The 17,646-nt window shown below is 40.5% G+C and overlaps 1 protein-coding gene across 1 annotated transcript in view; it reads right to left on the reverse strand.

The window, feature by feature from the left end:
• Positions 1–17,646, reverse strand: part of IL1RAPL2 (interleukin 1 receptor accessory protein like 2) — a 359,025-nt gene that overhangs the window by 17,409 nt on the left and 323,970 nt on the right. Inside the window, exons 6-7 of the mRNA XM_054388687.1 lie at positions 8,301–8,430; positions 1,900–2,045 (exon numbers count right to left, since the gene is read on the reverse strand). Coding sequence (XP_054244662.1) covers positions 1,900–2,045; positions 8,301–8,430 — 276 coding nt within the window. The remainder of the gene's footprint in view (positions 1–1,899; positions 2,046–8,300; positions 8,431–17,646) is intronic.

Below are 17,646 nucleotides of genomic sequence, written 5' to 3' on the forward strand. Positions count from 1 at the left end.
AAGTGATCCTTTCTACCTTCAAATTCTGTATTCAGCAGTGCTTCTTCCATAATTTCAGCAGAGCTCTGAAATATCTGCAATTTCTTGTTATAAATAAACCTGGCTTGTTATTCTAATATATGCAACACAGCTGAACATTTAACAGTGTCAACACAGATATACTTACTATCAGGGGTATATTTATGAGGTTCAGTGGATGGAAAGGTAGAAGGCTTTTTGCACTAAAGAGGCTAATCCTTCATCATGATGACCAGACTGCTGAATTAAAGTTGTGATATCCTGTCAGTTCAGATGCTGAATATACATCCACTTGTGTTCCACACCACAACTGCAGGCCTTTGTTTCTCAGAGTGGTTTGAACCTTTCCTATTGTTTTACCCTTAGCCTTTGGTGTAAAAAAACCTCTCATGTATAGAGCAAACTGTGTAAGTAGGACTTGATTCAACTCATTTTGACAAGACTAAACACTGTACTTTCACACATATAACCCGTGAGTCACATGGAAGAATAGCAAAAAAAAAAAAAAAAAAGAGGATATGACCCAAAAGTTTCCTCTCCCTAGTAGCCCCCATTTGTCCTAGTACCTCAGCTGTCACGTTATATAGATTGTGGCCATGCAACACAGGACTTGGCATCCAGCACACCTTTAGGTGGACTGGATGTTGCCAGAACTGCACTGCTCCACCTAGAGACAGGCTGGTCTTCCTGTTCCTCCACCTAGCTCTTAATTCATTTGTCCCATAGTGATGTCTACCCTAGACTCAGAGGTCAATCTGCAGCATGTGAAGATACTAACAATATACTTAAACCTTCTCCAAGTGGTGACACTTCTGTGGGATTTTGCTGTACTGGGATTTTTAACTGACACTAACATTGCAATCCACAACCTGCTGAGAAGCACACCCTTTGCCTTAGTGGTCTGAAGGCACATAAAGAATTGTAACAGTGCACATAAGTGTGCTTTGTGAAAGCATTTCTTCTCTTTTGGTAAACTAATTAACTAGCCAAGAATAACAGCAGAGATCTGGACAATGTGTTGACTCTTTAGTCAGTCGGCACTGATGGCTCTGGGGCTTCACGTTACATCTTTATCCTGCCTGTTTAACCTTCCTTTGCTTTCCCAACAGTTACTGTCATACAGCTTCTGTGCTACCCAAAACACTGCATCTTAGAGAAATCACCATTGATTAAACATCACCCTGCTTATGAATAGAAGAGGTAATTGAACAAACATAAGAACAGTAATGAGATACTGTTACACTCCTTATGATAACGACTTCTATAAACAGCAGAGCATAGTAGCACCTTTTAATTTGGAACATTCAAACCCAAATGATTATCTTTCTGCTACAGATAACTTGTCAGAAGTGGTATTCTCAATTCCAGGTACAGTACAAAGCAAAGCAAACATGACAGGGTAATTCTCTGGTTATTTGTAGCTCCCATTGCAATGTTTTCATTCTCAATGCAGTTAGAAATCAAAATGCATGTCACCTGTTAAAAGCTTTCAATTTAAACATCAAAGCCAGGAAGGGGAGAAATACAAGAACATCTGATCTCCCTGCTGAGGTACCTATTCCAAGATGCACACAATTTAACTCTATCACACAATTACCTCAGGGTAGTCAATCAACTCTAGGTCAAATTCAGTGGTTGTTTAGACTAAAATACTTCCAGTGATTATATTGGTGCTTTATGGGTGATTGTATTCCAGGCAAAATGCATCCTCTGCAAGGTTGATTCACAGAACATTGATGATTTGTTTTACACAAACAAATTAACTGAAGTGGTACCACAAACATACCTCAGCTCCCCGGCTCAGGGAAGTCAGCGGGGTCTTTGCTGACCTGTTGCTGCTGAGGCAGACAAGAGCACAGACAATTAAACAAAGGGAACTACCTTTCTTGCGCAGAAGAACGCTGGCATGTTTCCGTCCGTTTCTGTTTTCCACATGGCACGTATAGTTCGCCAGGTCTGCCTCCTCTACAGCATCAAAGATCAATGTCAATTCAACTTCTTTTTCTCCAAGATGTTCTCTGAGGAGTCTGAAAGGAAGGATACAGTCTACTTTACCGAATTAACAAGTGGAAGATTTCCAAAAGAACCATGATTTCTCAGCGCATGATACAAAGTGTTCCTGGCCAACTTTGCTCCTGGAGGACTTAGAAGAAGACTTGAGTAGCCTGGAAGAGTCTTCACCCAGGCATCTTTCATGACACCTAAAGGCCTTTTTCTCCTGCCATGTCTGTAGCAAGGAACTGAATCAATTGCAGGAAAAGTGGCTATAAGTGCATGTGGCTTGTTCACCTCTGCTCCAACAGACTGAGATGCTAAAAACAATGTTTCTTTTAAAAGAAGCAATAAATACTTCCCAGAGAAGTAAATATGCACTATCAAGCCACCACTGAGCAAATTGTAAGGCAGCATTTTAAAGGCTGGATATTGTGATACATTTTAATGCAGTCTGGAAAACCAAGTAAAGGAGCCGTACTATGTGGAATTTTCCTCTAGTTTTTGGGACTAGATCCTGACTTTAAAAAGGAACTGTGTCAAGAACAAGCAGTCTGCTCCTGTGAGAGAACAGAGAAGACATGCAAAATCCCCACAAAGGGAACAGAGAATTGTTGCAGACTTTCAAGTCAGAGGTAGAGGCTTTTCATGTCATTGTTCTATTGTGAACGTTAAAAAGAATGCAAAATAAATGCAAGTGTTTTCTGATGCTGACTCTAAGTCTAAGTCTAAAAATACAATGCCTTATTCTCTCCAAATGCTTCTCAAACTACCAGCTGTTCAAGAAAAAGTTGCCAGTCCTTTGAAGAAGGAACTGTAACATCAAGTAAAGTCCAGTGGATTCATCTGATCCTGTTAGTGCACTGCTGCATAAGATGTAAGGGGTAAATGCAAAACGAGTGATGCCCTCGCAGTTGCCTGTGAACTCCCTGTTGCACACAGTACTTTTCTCACTGCAACACTAAGAGATAAAAGTGCAAATATAACCCAGGTTCACCAAAAATTGAAATATTTTCTCTGGACACTGAAGGGAGGCAATTGGCCATGAAGTAACTAATCAGAGTGCTGCTTGTGCTGGGTGGAAATGCTTCTGGAGAGCCTAAATTTTTTCAGTAACAACAACTCCCAAGCTTTTCTATTATAAACCAGCATTGTTCTGGGGGTTCCAGTGTGCATACACATTATCTTATTTACATAATTTCATGTAATAAATATAGAACTCCAAATTTGAAAACAGAGCAGAACTATGAAGATCTGTTTTTGACTAGAGAGTCAAAAAGGCAAGCCTGACTGCTATAAACCACATATTTAGGGCAAGATTTCATAGAGCACATAGCCTTTAAAGGCTTGTGTGACCTGACAGAACTTGGAAGATGGGTCAGAGCATTCACCACAATTCAGCCTCTTTCACTACAGCTCTGTAACTTGCAGAAAAGCAAGGGGAAACACTTTAGTTTAAGAACAGGCATGTGTGTTGCATTTGGAAACTTGGATTACATCTTTTTTGTAAATCCATTCTCATTTATTGTGTACTTTTGCCTTTTTGTTTGTTTTAGTTTTGTCTCTGAGTCCAAGTGCTGAAAATAACACAAGAAAGGTTGAAGCTACATTACTTCTGCCAGAAAAGAAATCTCTCAAGAGAGCCTGATCTGTTTGCAGACTCAAATCAGTCTAAATCATTTGGGGTCAGAGAAGTCAATTCTTATTTACCTATTAGTATTCCATATGCACATACAGCAAAATATTTTAAACACTGGAAAGTCTATCTCCTCTGTTGGTAAGAATAAGCTCCACAATTTTTGCCCTACAAACCATGCTGCAAGGAATAAATACAATCATTCACAGAGAAGATACCTGGTACACTAACTTGGAGCAAATTTACTATATCCAGCATTATTTTATGCAGGGAAAAAAAAAGAACACAGATTGCAATGAAGATTAAATAAAGTATTGTATCAAATCTATTTAAAACAAAATAATCAACCCTTAACCTAAAATTTAATAATACATGATCAGCTGGAAAGGAGCTTTCGTAAAAAAGAATATGCATTTGGACTGAGATTTTTTTTTCCCCTTCTGTTCATGCTAATTTCAATCTTCAGGAAGAGAACTCTTTAGAATGGGATCTATCATGAAAATGCTGACAGGCACTTAAACATTACGCTGCTAGCAAATTGTGGAAAGCTCTTAATGGTGTTAAACTGTTCATTATTGCCTTTTTTTTGTCTTTTTTTTCCTTCTTTTAAGCAGTACTCTAAAGCTAATGATTCATTACTGCCATAGAAATACACAGTTGTCTGTCTACATTTAAAATATACATGTGCAGCTTTCAACTGATTGCATTTTGTAGTTGGTTTAGAGAATACCTGAGCACAATATTTTTTTGAAAGAAATGGAATATAGTATCAAGTAAGACCTTAAAGCTGCAACAGTATTTGTTGCTCAGCCAGAAGATGAAGCTCTGTGCCTGAGCTGGAGGAAACTTTGCCAGCAAGGCTGCTAACAGATGCCAGCTTACAAAAGCAGAGAAAATAACGACTCTTTTTTCTGGTTTGATGAACTAACTGTAAGAGGAATTATATCATTTAATACACAGGTAAATCAGTAGTGCTTGACAACTCAAAACGAACAGGATGGAGGGAGGGGGAGAAGAGCTGGGTGAAATAAAAAATTATCCAAGTGCTTTCTTTTTGTTCAAGCTGAAGCATTTTATCTGATCTGAAACAAAACATTTTGTCTGTTGATTTTTTTTTTTTTTAGTTAAGAAAACATGAACTACCACCAAGTGTCATCTCCAAATACAAATGTTGGCTTTGAAAAATATCTAACATTTCAGATTTTTCAAATCTTTTGTCAATTTTTTCCAGTGCATTTATGCACTAAGTTGAAAGTAAAGTTAAAATACTTTTCCCTTGGAATCACATTTTCCTAAAATTTTCAGGCTTTGTATGCCCACAGGTGACAAGAGAGCTTCAGCTGGGTCTCTTTGCAAGACTGGGGCATTATTTCCAAACCTTTATAGAACTGCATGTGAGCTTGGACTTATCAAAAAAGAAACTTTTATTCTTTCTACAGTTGAGGATCTGGACTGTGAACAGAGATACGAACTCCATTCCATTCTTTCTAGTCTTTAACAATAGTCTGTAGATGAAAGGACAGATGTGTGTGTACGTAAGTACCTCTCCAAAGAAAAGCAGTTCACAGTGCTCTTCCCTCCCACTTTTCTGCACTCTCATGTCTGCTTGAATAAGCTTTTAGAAGAGGGCTGTCATTTCCATACTTCTCTCCAAAGTACCCAGCACATTAGCCAGAAAGTGATGATAATTCTGCTGCCCTCCCTCAATATCCCTCTTAACAGAATACAACACCCTCATCTTGTCTAAGCATTTTGCAACCATCAGCTGACTTCTGTAGGTGAGAAGGCAGAATGTTCAATTGATCAACAAGAAGAAATGAAGAAATAAGGCTGCAGTCCAAAACGTCCCCATTCATTTCTTATGCACCTAGAACAAGATAACGTATTTCCACTTTAAAAATGGAGAACAGAGGAAAAAAAGGACAAACATGCTGTACAAGTTGAGCATCATGAGGCATCTGCAAGCTGTTCTGCAGTGTTGCCTCAAGAAGAAAAAGAAGCAATTCAGTGGTTGCTGGGAGAATAAGATTTATACCTGAAAACACTTCTTTGTCATGGCAGAGAGACAGTGCTGAAACGCACTGTGGGCTCCTTTGATAATTAGGTACAACTGACAACTCTGCAGGCAGGCTTAAAGACTCTGATTCCTTCTTTCACAGCCCTGGTTCAATCTACATGACATCTTTATTGCCTTGTGAAAAACCCACCCAGCAAACAAAATCTCTTTCTCCTTTTCCCCCTAATGCATGGCTAACATTTGGGAATCTTAATTCCAGGGAAGGCTAGGAGGCAGGGGGTGTGTGTGTGTGATTCCCTCTGAATCCTGAAACGCTGATTACTCTTTATTAAGAGGTTGTGTAACAAGGTCTAACAAATAACAAGAAGCCCAGAGCTACAGATATTTTACTCAGGGTGAAATCTGCTTACCAAAACAAACCATTCCATGATGCTCAAGTTGTGGATCCTCCTTTCAGTGCTTTCATAACAGCACACTAATTGACTGGTAGCTATGCAGCCAAAGGATGCAAACTAAGGATGGATGTTTTGTACTCCCACGCTGCACTCATCTGCAAGCCTAAACTCTCACCATATACATCAAACCCAGCGACACAATGGATGGGTACAGCCCAGGGTAAGGACAGCAACAAAAATTCAGTGCTACTAAATTTGAGAACTCATTTAAGAAATGGGATGTAGAGTTGAAATATTAGATGCCTGCCAAAGGAACAACCCATAGCATATCTTAGCCTGGTTGGAACAATTCCAAATTACTTGTAGTTTCTCAACAGTAAGAGAAACATGTTGGTAATACCATCTAGAAGCAAACTGATGGGAAAAGCACTTAAGCAGCAAGGGCACCATGGCTCAAATTTGGAACATACATGACTTTATTTTTTTTTTTTAATACACTAATAAGTATGAGTGGGTAGAAGTTATGGTTCAGGGCACTGATAGAACAGTTAGTGCTGCTCAGTCTCCCTGAAGCAGCATACCTGTAATGGGTAGCCATGACAGATACATAACCAAGAGCTGTTACTGTGAAAAAATAAATTGCAGAAGTCACTACTACAGTTGCCATAGCTACCTTTAAATGAAAAAAGGGCTGAGCTGTGGCACTGCTGGTAATGGTGCAGCAGGTTTTGGTAAATGCAATTTTTTTCATCCTGGCTGTGAACCACAAGAGATTAGATATGTGATAAGTAGCTTTGTTGAAAAGATGATTCACTGAACTGTCATGGCTTTGTAAACTGAGTCAAAGCATTTTAATGGAGTGAGAAAAGGGAGTTCTCACAAAATTAATTTGAAACGTGAATGTGTAATGAGATAGTACAATGAAGGACAAGTACAGCTTTTTCAAACTCAATTTCACTAACACATAAAGGAAGAAAATTGAATTGTGCTAGAGCTGGAAAGATCTTTAAATACAAACACCAAACTGTCCTTCTGATCCAGAGGAAGAACATGACCAAAATCACTCTGTTCATATATGTACACCAGAGAGGGCAAAGTGTTGTTAAATGCTGATTAGATTCAATAATTGTATTTTGTGGTCAAAAGCCCAAAAGAGTATTCTACACATAATGCCTTTCTGGCAACATATGATAAATTCCATCTGCATGCAGTCATGGTGCAACGTTGGATCAGTTATTTTAGTATAGCTTAATAGTGGCTAACTTCAAGTTATTGGTCAAGTAGTAAAGCAACGAAATTCCTCTCTGCATGCTCTCCCAAATCTCTTCTACAAGAAACAAACATCTCAGAAATGGCACCAAAATAATGTGCAATGGAAGATGCAAAGACCTTGGCTTGCTTTATAATCTACATTCATGGTTTCTGTTCGAGCCAAGGCCACGCTGTCCATAGTACAAGTGGTTTTGTCTTTGCCCAGAGAACAAAACTAAACAAGACAAGATGATATTGTTAGGCACAAATTTCATGGAAGTTCATGGTGATACAAGAGTACTCTCTACAACTGGTGCAACAAATGATAACCAGCACCTGGAACAAGCCAAGCACAAGATGGATATTGGACATCCTCACACAGCAACTTCTTTCTCTTCCTTAAATGTTAAGCATTGTCTCAATCCCCTTACAAGCATGAAGAAACAATTGCTGCTCTTTGAAAGCCCTGGTTAAGGCATACTGAGAGCTGCATGACAGGCAGACAACACATTCAGTAGAAGAGAATAATTATGGTGACTTTGACAGGAGACTATTCATCTTGAAGATTAACATGGATGCTGAAGCAAGTGTCATAGTGACAAGGATTGCCACAAGGGGCAGCTGCAGTGGTCAGCATCATTTCCACACAGGGTTAAAATCAACCCCCAGAACACTCAAGAGATGCTTCAGCTACGATCAGGGGAATTTGATAACAGATTTTTAGGCACATGATAGCTACTATGTCTCTGAAGTTTATTCCCTAGAAAGGAGAGGGAGAAACTGCCACTACCCTGGTTCCAAGTCATCCATCACTTTTCAGAGAGACAACTACTTCCAATTAAAAACCTGTTGAAAACAAAACAAAACAAAAAACTCCCACAATAAACCAAACCAAACCAAACCAAACCATCAACCTTCCCCCCCCCAAACCAAGAAACAACAGGCTTTTTGGACATACCATGTTTATAATAGTAAATACCCAAAAAAGTACCTGACTTCGCCTTCTCTAATGTGACCTTCTAATTCTTCTATGAATTTTTCCCCTTTCATCCAGTAGATCATGGGGCCTGATTCTCCACTGAATCCAAAGAAGGCTTTGCAGGCCACCGTCAGTGGGTTTCCTGAGGACAAGAAGAAATGACAAGGTTAGAAACTTCATTATAGCTTCTAGTGAGAGAATGATTATAGGAATTCTCAACAGCTCAGATAAACCTCCCCATTTAAAACTAAATAAATCATCTACAGAAAAATAAATCATCTACAGGAAATAGCTGTGAGTTTATAAATAATTTCATTTTTCCAAGATATATACTACATGAATGAGAGGAAGGTATAGAAACAGTGGCAACATAAGGTGATGTCAGATTGGTTGTTAAGAAGAAAGAGATTACTTTGTCAGACTCCTGGGATCTCTATCAGGGCTGGGGAGTGTGCCTTGAGAGACAAGTATATCACTGAACTTGCTTACTGCTGCCTAGCCACCCATAAAAAAGGCACAGTAATAATTTCTTCCTCACTTAGACAGAAATCAAATGTTAATGAAGTCTTGGTAAGCTGTTCAGAGAGCTTTTAAAGATCCCCAAGTAACACATGATGCCAGTGAGCACCAACCATACTCATGTTACTGTCAATAGGCTTTTGGCAATGGACCAAACTTCAAAGCATTATTCAAGCAATAAAGAACTCTCCTTTTCAGCTCTGCAAAAATACTTCCAAAACAAAGAAAATAAAACTTGGAAAGTAATCAGATTTCTTTTCTCTCCAAGAATTCAGCATTTAGATGGGTTTTTGTTTGGCTTTAGCAGTACTAGCTAGTCCAGGACTCACACTGCTTACACTGCCAGGACAGATGGTCGTCTGCCTGCAGAAGGGAAAAAAGAAAAAGAACAAAAAACCCCAATCAAGCCAGGAAATTCAGAACTATGCCCCTTGCCTTAGTACGCAAATACAGCTGCTGCACCCATTTCTCCTTGTCTGCTTTAACCAGCAAAGGTGGTCCAGGTTACAAAGCAGCTGTACAGTCAACCAACTTACATGGGAGGAGAGACCTCATGTATTGTCATTGGAGACTCCTGAGGAATCTTGCAGGACTTGGATCAAGCATGGAAATCCAAATTCCGCATTTCACTATATTTGGAGGAAATGTTTTATTATGCCAGCCACTCTCAGTGCCAGGAGGCTTTTTTGACACTGAAACAGAAAAGGCCTACACTTTGTGAGAAGAGCTAATCATTTGGAGCACAGCACTTGGTTGAGCATGGGCTAATGGTTTCACAGGACTGATCAGTTACCTCTTGTCTGCTCAGCAGTCATCACTCGTCTGCATATGCTGAGCGTATCAGAGCATATCAGAGCTGTGTATTACAACATCCTTGCCTGAACACCCCCAGAGCTGTCCTAAGTCAGCTACTGGCACTTATCTACCCATTATTTCAGGGCCCAATTTAAGACATGTCAAAAGAGTCTGATTAGTCAGGAAGTGCAGCACGCCCAGCCACTGAAAATCAGCCGCCTTTAAATTGTTTCCAACACCCAAAATTACAAGTCCTTTTGAAACATTAGGAAACAGCAAGAAAAGGTTTAAAGACTGCACTTCAGTCTCTGTTTCTCAAATAGCAAAAGACAAAAATGGAAAATGTTTATCCTGGAAATGTTTTACAGAATCTTTCATTATCTCCATATTCACTACAAACTCTGGTCCCACAGCTGGCCACTGAACACATGCTGATGCTGACAGTTTATATACAAGCAGCTCAAACATTCAAAACAAAAGAAGGGGTGAATATTCATAGCTGTCTGTTCACCTCACAACATTGACCACCATCATAGGAAAGTTCCAAACTTCATTAACCAATGAAGAGTCAGAAATACTCCTAGGCAGACATTTAATTCCCCTACAAGACAATATTGGAGCTGTCTCCTGCTTCTAACCTGCTCACCCAGCCCTGTGAGGTGCTGTGTCTCTGTCCCAGACTGAGGGGAGAACTGGAGCCTCTGGCTATATCCATCTCACATTTTCCCAACATGCTGAAATGCCTGTATGGTGTGAGGTCTTTTGTGCTGCTTGCCTCACAGTTGTGACATGTGTCTATTTAAGAACCACTTAGTGATTCCTAGCATGTGGCTGCTCAGTCCATCTTTGATTATGATGGAAAAAGACAACTGTAGCAACGTAAGAAAGAAAAAGGCTAGACATGGCCTATCAGCATTGACAGTAATGCCCTTTTTCTGGCACACTATGCTGGGTACTGAGTGTTACAGGCAAAATATATTACAAGGTGTGCTTTTCCTCAAACCAGAAGATTTTTACTTAAGAAAACCAACCCTGAAGATAGCTATACATGCAGAGTAAATATCCTGAGGTAATATCTCTGGACTGAAGAAATAAAAAGTTTTCTATACAAATAGGAAAACCTAAAAACTCTGACTATTAGTACACACCTTCTGTAATGAAGGAACCCAATAGGATGCATTAGTAGCCTTTACTGTGACAACCTACATGCTCTGAACATACCCCAGCAGATCTGTTTTCCAGCATTATCACCAGGGAAAACCAGCAGAATAAACTAACACCGACAAAGGCAAGATTCAGAGGCAGTAAGTATTTTCAGCTCAATGTCCTGGACTGGTAACACATGAAAAAAAAACTACAGACCATCTCATCTGCAAACCCACCACTGATCAGAGGGAGATATAAGCACCTGTTTCTCCTGGAACAGCTAATTTTTATCACAGTAACAGAATGATGCACATCTGTGTTGAGCTGATCTGTCCTGGGGTGGAAAGGGCTTGGGGCTTCATGACTCTTCGAGGTCCCATCCAAACTCAAACTCCTACATACTGGTCTTCTACTCCTCATCTTGCTCTTCTATAGCTGTCTGAAGCAGCTTTATAATTTTCACCACTCTTTGTGGTAAAAATTTTCACCACTCTGGAAGCAGGACAAAGCCAGAACAGCTAAAACTGGTTCTTCCATGCAGAAACAATTTATCTCCTCAAATAAATTTGCTTCCATAAGGAAAGGGAGGAAGGTTTCCCTTCTCTTGCTATGTTAAGACACAGCTGACCACAGCAGCAGCCTGTTACTACTAGTTTTCAGTGAAGTGCATCCAATTTCCATCCAGAAAAGAACATACCATGTCTCGTTTTGTATTTCCCTCCAGGTTCTGAGATCCATATTATACCCCTGAATATGGGAGAAACAGGCACTGAACATGGAACCTGCCTTTTGTAAGCCATGATGTTAGGGCTGGCTTTGATCTCTGTGGTATCATACTGTGCCATGGATATAGGCAGAAGGAACTAACAGGCAGTTTGTGTAAGGTCCAAACCTTTGCATATCATTACTGCTATTCTGCACAACACTAAGTAGTTCCACTACAAACTGTTCTTATTAGAAAAAATTCTCCTTGAATAATTTAATTAACAGCAAACTTCCTAGAGTGAATGGTATCCTCAGAGTCTTCCATTTATAAATGATTTCTGTTTAAATCAGACAGGCATTTCAGTTGCAATTTTAATTAATAATTTGATGAGAAGCAGAGAAAACGATTAGTGAGGTTTCTAATGAACTGATGAGAACATTTTAACAAACAACAAAAGAAAGTAGAGAAGCCTTCTTGTAGACACCATTGAGTCTACTGCTTTGCTGGGGTCACCTTGTTACAGTAAAGCCTCGGGTTCCAGCAGAAGTCTCTGCTTTAGCTCTCTTCCCTGCTCTGTCAATCAGGCTTGTAGCAAACTCCCACTGATAAGACACAACCACTGACAACAGGAATCACGTTTACTGCTAAATCTTATTGCACACTTTTAACCTGATCATTTTCACAATAAATCTGCATGAACTCTACTGTATTTTAACAGCTAAAATTCTACATTTTAGCTGTTTTTCCCCCTCCCCCCCTGAAAAATGAGAAATTTCCACAGAAATGCAATTACTCCAGCAAAATAGCTGCCCGATGGTGGTAGGAGTACTGGCTAAGAATGCAAAAAGGGTCTGCAAAAGAGTTTAGCCAGGTATGATTCTGAGTGTGCTTTACTGCAGGTCCAACCTGCTTTGAAAGAGAATGACAAATCCTGCAGCAATCTCTCTTGAATGAGGCATGATCTAAGCATCAAATAAATGAAGCTTAAAACACCCAAAAGCTATTCAGTCTTTTCAAAGCATAAATGCCAAGGATAGATGACTGACCAGCACGGCACACAAAAGCTGTTGACAGATAAGATCTGCCTTATGCCAAGGCATTTTTCAGGGACATTTTTTGAAAGCGTGGATGATTTGCTCTTTTTCACTCATTTTGCACATGTAGGGGAATTTTGTGGCTTATTTGCAAGCATCCATTCAAAGCTTCAACACAGAGTCTGTATTCTCTGATGTCCACATCCCACTGGTGCTCTGCTCTTACAGCAAATCAGGATTTCAGTCATGGAGCAAATCATCCCAGAGCATGCATATCAAGCAGCCAATGTAATCTGTGAATGGGGCCTTGATTTTTTTCCCCTATGGCTTGAAACATTAAAGTTTTTCCAATTCTTTTACATTTTTGTGCTGGATACACCACAGCTCTCTACAAGCTGACACAGGTGATCCTTCCAAGCTAGTAGCAGAACTGACTGAAAATGCCAAAAGAAGACCTCCTTTTGTACCAGGCAATATCAAAGTCAGTCCTGTACCCACTGCTAGCTGGATTTGCAGGTTCAGCTCCACCCAAGTGTTAAAGCCATTGACTGTAGTCTCATTGCTTTTATCTATTTCAGGACTGGATGCTGTCACCAAAAAATCATTCCATCACTCCAAGTCTCTCTGACTGATGCATATGCATCATGTAGGTCCTCTCACAACAGTGACTGTGCCTCCTTCCCTATAATACTGACAGAGAGAAGTGTTTGCAAAGGAGCAGCTTCCCACCTTCGACACATACAGATGTTGCACAAGCATTTCATGGGCTTTGTTTCTCTAGTTTGCTCAGGCAGAGGACAAGGAAGGCAGGCTGCTTATCACATCTCAATAAGTGTATTCTACAGGCTGTCTGCAGAATTGAATCCGACTTTCCAGGGTGTGAGGTTTGTGAGGCAAATCATCATGTCACTGACAAGCACATTATTGCTGTAATGTGTTTTACAAGTGCTAGAAACTGGCCACAGAGCAACAGAGTGATTTAAATTCCCCTGGCAAGGCAGGCTGGATTGTATATGACTGTGAAGTAAAGAACACATTTCCTTTTCCTTCAGAAGGACATCCTGGATAAGAAGATATGGGAGACAGCTTATGCCTGCAATTTATTCACAAAACAAATGGCAGGGGCAACACAGACCTTGACTCACAAAAAAACAATTTCTGTGTGTGGTAGCTTCTGTCTAGGTTTTAGAGAAGGTAATTTTTTTCTAAGTCTCTTGCAAGGACATCCTCTTAGCTGTTCTCCTATGCTCAGCGGTAAGAGCCAAAACCCAGAAGCACACTGAGGTGGTGTAGCCCAAGCCAAACCATGGGTTTGGCTCAGCTGGCTGATGCTGAACATTGGGCTGAACTGCCAGGGATGTGAGGATGGCAACAATAGTAAATGGTGCCCACTCGAGGCCACTCTTGCTATCTGAGAGCCAAACCCTGCTGCTGAGCTGCTGAGCTCTAGATCTCTGCCTAGGGCTCTTCCGCAATAGGATGACCTCCTAAAGGAGTCAAGAGGCATTTGGCAGAGGGAGCTGAGGAGGTGCTTGGGTTTTGCTCATGTCACTCAGCACAGCTATTCACCTGTGTTTTCCAGTCCCCCTCAGAACACTGTAAGGGACTACAGTATCCCCTCAAAACATCAGGGGCTTCAGCACTTGTTCCTATAACCTGCTAAGGCAGCACTGAAATTCTTCACAGATCTATCCACTACTGAATTTAGGCAAAGCTACAGAAAACCCCTCAGGTACATCATCATCACCTCCTTCCTTTATTTTTCCCTGGCCATTTCCCATGGTTACTTGATTAAAGGTTCTATGCTTTGTTTAGTACAGCACGTTTACAAAGCTAGTGCTAATTACTCTACCTGGGCTTCTTTTTTCCTCCTCTTTCATTTGGCCATTCTACTGAACTCAAGCCTAGCTGTGTGCTAAACCATGTCAGCTCTAATCAGTGACTAGTTTGAGAACTATTTAACCCAGTGAAAAGAAAACACAATTCAGAAGAAATTATTTTCTCTGACAAAACGATGAAAAAAATAATTATAGAAAATCCCACAATATTTCAAAACTCCATTTCTGCAGCCAGTAGATTCATGAGTGAATATGATCCTTCCAAACATTTGCATAATTAAAGATCAGACAGGACTTAATGAACTGGAAGCTTTTTAAATAAAATTAAGAAACCTGCTTTGGGTAGTGAGAATAATTGCTTTAATAAGATAAATTTATAGTGAAATCAAACCTAACTAGCCTCCAGACATTCCAAATCAGTTTAAGAGCATTTAAAAACTCTCCCTCACACACATATATGTATATATATCATTAGATTGTTTTATTCTCTAAGGAACAGACTACAGGAGGTGCTCTTCCCCTAGGCAAGGCCTCATGTTATGCACAGCATGTGCTAGCCAGTAAAATAATATGCTGGTAGCTGTACTGAGATGTAGGGAAAATAAATGGTGACAGTATGTGACATGCATTAAACTGCCTCTTCACTCACATAAGAACTTTTTGACTAAGGCAAGTCTTTGGCAATAAAAAAGAGCCAAGTAGAAACTTTGATAAGAAAAATGCAAAACATCTTTAGGTCTTATTTTGTCCTCTGTAGTTTATGATATTAATTCTAACTTTGCTTCTTGTGCTCTGCTGTTGTTATTTACGCCCTAAGACATCACAAAACACATGACCATGAGATGCTTTGTGCTTTTCTGTCTCATTCAAGTGAGCAAATGGCATACATAAAAAGTAGCATAAAAATAACACTGACTAACAGCAAGCAGCAAAACCTTAAACATGAAACAAAGCAACTAAACTTCTACACAGGCTGTGGCCAAGAACCCAAATCAGTGCATTTGCTGTCATTCCATGCAGCCTCAACTGTTTCCAATTTAAACAACACAATCATGACCCACTGCAAGTGCTGCTTGTAGGCTTAGCTATTGACTGTGGCTCTCACAAAAAGAGAAAACCTAAAATACACACAAAGCTGAAATATTGCTGATAAAAATGTTAGCAGATGTTTCAAAAATTAACCAATCCAGGCAAAATGCCCTAGAGCAGCTTTCTTCAAAAACACACCTGAAAAAAAAAAAATCCTCATCTTCACCCTCCCCCCCCCCAAAGTAAAGCTCACCTGAATCACATCACATCCTTTATCCTGATTTCAGAACTGCCTTGGGGTCAGAATTGGAAGTGTTAGTCACTGAGAACTCAGGTGTAACTGAAAATCAAGGATTTTAGGTTTTCACTTATTCACCTCGGATGAAGAAAAATGCTTCATGCGATTTCCAGAAGCATCCTGACAGCTGCCTTGTGCTGACTTATGTTGTGCTCCATGCTGAGGCCCTTCTACAAATCTCATTTTTGTGCATTTTGATGCACAGATCTGTTACTGAATATAAACATCCTGTAGGTATTTTACAAATGTCCCCTTGGTGGTAGGGTTCCAAGGGCTGGGGCAGTTCGACTGCAAGAGAGCAGTGATTCAGACTGAGGTGAACTAAGCTATGGCCAGGGCATGGCTTTGTGCTGTCACAGTGGTCATTTGTCTCTATTCTGATAACACTTTTCAGCACAGCCAAAAGAGGTGGCAACACACAGGTGTGTAAGAGAAGAGCAGGACAGAGGGACACTTGCTTAGATCACTGCCCACAGTGAGAAGGGGAAACAGCCAAGTAAGCTAGAAAGAAGATGGGCCATGAAGAGAGTCCTGTCTCATCCTAGCAATCTGCTGGCTTGGGTGGAATGTAGGGTCCTAATCCCACAAATTGCTGCTTCTTGCCAGCTTCAGGACTTTCCAGCTCCCCGGCTTGCCCCCACGTAAAATTTTCTATGGATATTCATGTCTTATAGTTCCGTTTCCTGAGCAAGCACATCTTGATCTTTTCTCTGAGGAGAAAGTGGGTGAAATCCAGCATTGCTTTCTAGAGCGTAACCTGGCTTCATGTGAAGGAAGTGCACAGAGGGACCAACCTATCCAAGATCTGCTGCCATCATTGTGGCCAAATTCTGAACCTTACCCACATGAGTATGTAATAGCTACCCAGTCACAGGTCTTTGCAAGTTCCCGTTTGGTACGCACAGGGTGCATTCAAGGTTGCTAAGGAAACCAGCTGCAGGCTGCAACAGACTAAACCTCTTCCAACTTCTGTGTCCATTTACAAACAAATGATAGAATTCCTTAAGACCATGACCAGAGAATGGATAATTTTTCTTCATTGAGAAAGGACAAAGAAAACATGAACTTCTGCTTCATGCTATGGATGTCCTGCTCTATAAACAGGGTGAGACTCTTTGAAATAAATGTATGCTTGAATCTAAGGAGTCAGCCTCGAGCATTTTCATACCCAGTTTGTGACTGTTACCCCAACTGCTGCTCAGATTTTGGCTAAACCAGCCCATGCTAAGGCCTTATGTATGCTGGGAGCAGTACCACTAGGTCAAAGCAAGAGCACCATGTAGGCAGGACAGGTGGCCAGACAGAGCTAAAGGACCATTATAAAAAAACTAGGCTACCCAAAACCTAATTCTCCCTGCTATCTTTCTGATAACTCCATAGTGCCCTGCAGCAGGCGTACAGAGCCAGAGATGATAGTATGTTTAACAAGGTTCAAAATATCACCTTGATGCACTTATTTTGATTTAAGCTAAGTCCTTTCCACTGTTTTCTGCCATGCTCCTAACAGTGGAGGACAATGGGATGGGAGGGCTAAGAAAAGGGACCAGGCACAAGAGGCAGTTACTGCAACAACCTTCTTATTTCTCCAGCTTTTCTAGTCTTCTTAAACCAAATTCAGTGCTGGGTTGTGGTCAGATGGATGAAGAGACTGATGTCAATCATTTCTGGTAATCAATGCAACCACAACTGTCACCTCACTTGGCCTCAAGTTATGCAGGTGGCCTCTCATCCACAGGGGACAGGACTTGCCATGGCTCATGATAAGATGATGCAAGTTCCCACTTACCCTGCACAAAGGGACCAACAGGGACACAGCCATCAAGAACAGCTTGTACTCAAATGAGAATCTGCAACTGACTGATGTGCTTAAAATTCAGCAAGTGCTCAAACACTTTGCTGACTAGGGAGAGGGTTCCCTTTTGATTAAACTTAAGCATGTATTTAAGTGCTGTGCTGAGTAAGGGCAACAGTCAGTTTTAAATAAAACCTGCAT

This window comes from Indicator indicator, chromosome 17, assembly GCF_027791375.1.
Source record: "Indicator indicator isolate 239-I01 chromosome 17, UM_Iind_1.1, whole genome shotgun sequence".
In the NCBI taxonomy this organism is placed as follows: Eukaryota; Metazoa; Chordata; class Aves; order Piciformes; family Indicatoridae; genus Indicator; species Indicator indicator.